This window comes from Quercus robur, chromosome 8 (genome assembly GCF_932294415.1).
Source record: "Quercus robur chromosome 8, dhQueRobu3.1, whole genome shotgun sequence".
NCBI lineage: Eukaryota > Viridiplantae > Streptophyta > Magnoliopsida > Fagales > Fagaceae > Quercus > Quercus robur.
In genome coordinates, this window is record NC_065541.1 from 7,672,830 (window position 1) to 7,676,033 (window position 3,204).

A 3,204-nucleotide genomic window follows, 5' to 3' on the forward strand; every position below is an offset into this window, starting at 1 on the left:
ATATATATATATTTTTTGGTTATGTAAGATGACGAAGATTAAAAAGCTACGGCATATCCCAGTTCTCAAGTCACGGCCATACTAATTAAAACTTGAACAGTCACAATGCTTATGTCACGAATTGACTTTCTACTTTCAGATGAAATAGCGTGACTTCCCACCATTCTGCTATAAAATGGCACTATCTTCAGCCTTAAATTCATTATTCTCTAAATAAGATCATACTAGATAATACCGACAAAAGTTTACGCCATTCAGTCCACCATAGGACATGTCGCGTCCGCCTATCTACCCTTTCATCCTCCTTTTTTGCTTCTTCCACCTTCCCTCTGGAATCCAATCCAATGACCTTCAAATTCTCATGAAACTAAAATCCGCCCTTCAAACATCAAACACCAATGTCTTCAGTTCTTGGGAATCCGGAAATTCCATATGCAACTTCACTGGAATCTCCTGCAACTCCGACGATTCCATTACAGAAATCGAACTTTCATACCAAAATTTAACCGGGGTTCTTCCTCTTGATTCCATATGCCAGCTCCAATCACTAGAAAAGCTCTCATTCGGGTTCAACTACTTGCACGGTCCAATTATGGACGACTTGAAAAAATGTGTCAAATTGCAATACTTGGATTTGGGCAACAATTTGTTCACAGGATGGTCGGTTCCAGAAATATCCTCTCTAAACCAATTACGGTATCTACATCTGAATGCAAGCCGATTTTCCGGGACTTTCCCATGGAAATCACTCCAAAACATGACCGGTCTTGTTTGGCTGAGCCTTGGAGACAATCCTTTTAATCCTTCTCCATTTCCAAACGAGGTGTTGCTGCTTACTAACTTGACTTGGCTTTACCTATCAAACTGCGGCATCCAAGGCACAATTCCAGCAGAGATTGGAAACCTTAAAGAGCTAATCAACTTGGAGCTTTCCGTCAATAACATGACGGGGGAAATCCCAGTTGAGATCGGGAACCTAGTCAACCTGTGGCAGCTTGAGCTCTATAACAATTCATTCACAGGAAAACTTCCTATCGGTCTAAGAAACCTCACGAAGCTTGAAATGTTTGATTTTTCGAATAACTATCTTGAAGGCGATCTATCTGAGTTGAGGTTCTTGAATAACCTGGTTTCTCTGCAACTATTTCAAAACGAGCTATCTGGCCAGGTACCGGCCGAGTTCGGCAACTTCACGAAGCTTGTGGACCTTTCTCTGTATAGAAACAACTTCACTGGTCCGCTGCCTCATAACCTTCTCTCCTGGGCTAAAACTAATTACATCAACATCGCTGCAAATTTCTTTACCGGTCCAATTCCACCAGATATGTGCAAGCAAGGTACTATGAGGTCGCTTTTCGTGTTTGAGAACTATCTCACTGGTGAAATTCCAGCAAGTTATGCCAATTGTTCCACTTTACGTCGTTTTAAGGTCAGCAATAACTCACTCTCGGGTAAAGTTCCTATTGGAATCTGGGGATTACCAAACATGAACCTAATTGATATCTCGTTGAATGATATTGAAGGCCCAATTACATCTGATATCAAAGTACTTAAGGGTAATCAGTTGAGAACTATTGTCTTCAATGGCAATAATTTGAAAGGGCTATTACCAAAATCTTTTATCAACTGTACAAATCTGGAAGTTCTTGACCTTGGAAACAACAAGATTAATGATTTATTTCCTTATTGGTCTGAAGCTCTTACCAATCTGCAGGTTCTTGTCTTGAAATCCAACAAATTCCATGGACCTATAGGAAATCATAACAGTAGTGGGGTGTTTTTCTTTAAGCTAAGAATTCTTGACTTGTCTCACAATGAGTTTACAGGTCTTTTACCAAGAAATTATTTTGAAAATTTCAATGCCATGATGATGATTAATGATGAAGACAGACTTGAACCACATTATATGGGTGAAAGTAGTCAATATCAAGATTCGGTGGTGGTGACAGTGAAAGGGTTGGAAATTAATCTACAGAGAATCCTAACCATCTTCACAACAATTGATTTATCAAGCAACAAATTCGAAGGAGTGATTCCAGAAGAACTTGGAAGGCTTACAGTCCTTCGACTACTGAACCTTTCCCATAGTAGCGTAACTGGCCATATCCCATCATCATTGGCAAAATTGACAGCACTTGAATCCTTAGACCTTTCTTCAAATAGCCTCACTGGAGAAATTCCTTTGCAACTAACAGATCTAACATTTTTGGCCATGTTAAATCTTTCACAAAACCAGCTTATTGGACCCATACCTCAAGCCAAACAATTTTCTACATTTGAAAACAACTCCTATGATAGAAACCTAGGATTGTGTGGATTTCCATTGTCAAGTAAATGTGGCACTAATGAGCTGACACAACCAGCACCACCATCAACATTCCAAGAAGACAATGATTCATTGTTTGCAAGCGGATTTGGTTGGAAGGCTGTGTTAATCGGCTATGGATGTGGCTTGTTGTTTGGATTAGCTATTGGATATGTTGTGTTTAAAATAAGAAAACCTAAATGGCTAGTAAGGTTCATTGAAGGAAAACAAACGGACAAGAAGAGAAGGCCTAATAATCGAAGACCTGGACAAAGAAGAAATTAATGCATTAAAGGGGTGCTCTGTTTGACTAGCCTCTCTTTTGATGGTATTTTGTGTATTTGTTTGTTTATTTTGAGATTGAATGGCATGTTTGGCTTAATTCCGGGGCTAGCCTTGTGCTTACTTGTACTTCTATTTTATGTATTTTATATTTGAGAGTATTTCTGTATGTATGTGTGTATGTTTTTTTTTTTTTTTTTTTGAGAGAGACTATGTGGCATGTTGGACTTAGTTCAAAGGATGGCCTTGTGTTCAGTTGTACTTTTAATATTTTATTTTGCTCAATAAAAAATGATAGATGAATTGTTTATAATGGCAAAAATTACTGAAGAATTCTGAATTTGAGAAAGAAAACTACACTCCATAGATTCTACTTTCTACTAAGTAATCGTAAGAAGGGGAACAGAGATTGGATATATAGTGGAAATGGCAAGTAATACACTCCCAACCCCACCTTGAAAGAAACGTTCTTCCTCATCCATTCACTCTACTTGATTATACAGGACTCACCCACGTATTTTCTTGCATTCAGAAAAAAAAGATTTGATATATCTTTAATAGTTTCACCAGATAATTTGGGTCCAAATCCATTTTATATAATGTCCGGAATGCTTCGA

General features: G+C 38.2%; 1 protein-coding gene across 1 annotated transcript; it reads left to right on the forward strand.

The window, feature by feature from the left end:
* The first annotated feature begins 271 nt into the window (after nucleotides 1-271).
* LOC126695783 (receptor-like protein kinase 7) lies at nucleotides 272-2,590 on the forward strand. Its single transcript, XM_050392598.1, has one exon. The coding sequence runs from the start codon at nucleotides 272-274 to the stop codon at nucleotides 2,588-2,590; it is 2,319 nt and encodes a 772-aa protein (XP_050248555.1).
* Nucleotides 2,591-3,204: the final 614 nt, after the last annotated feature.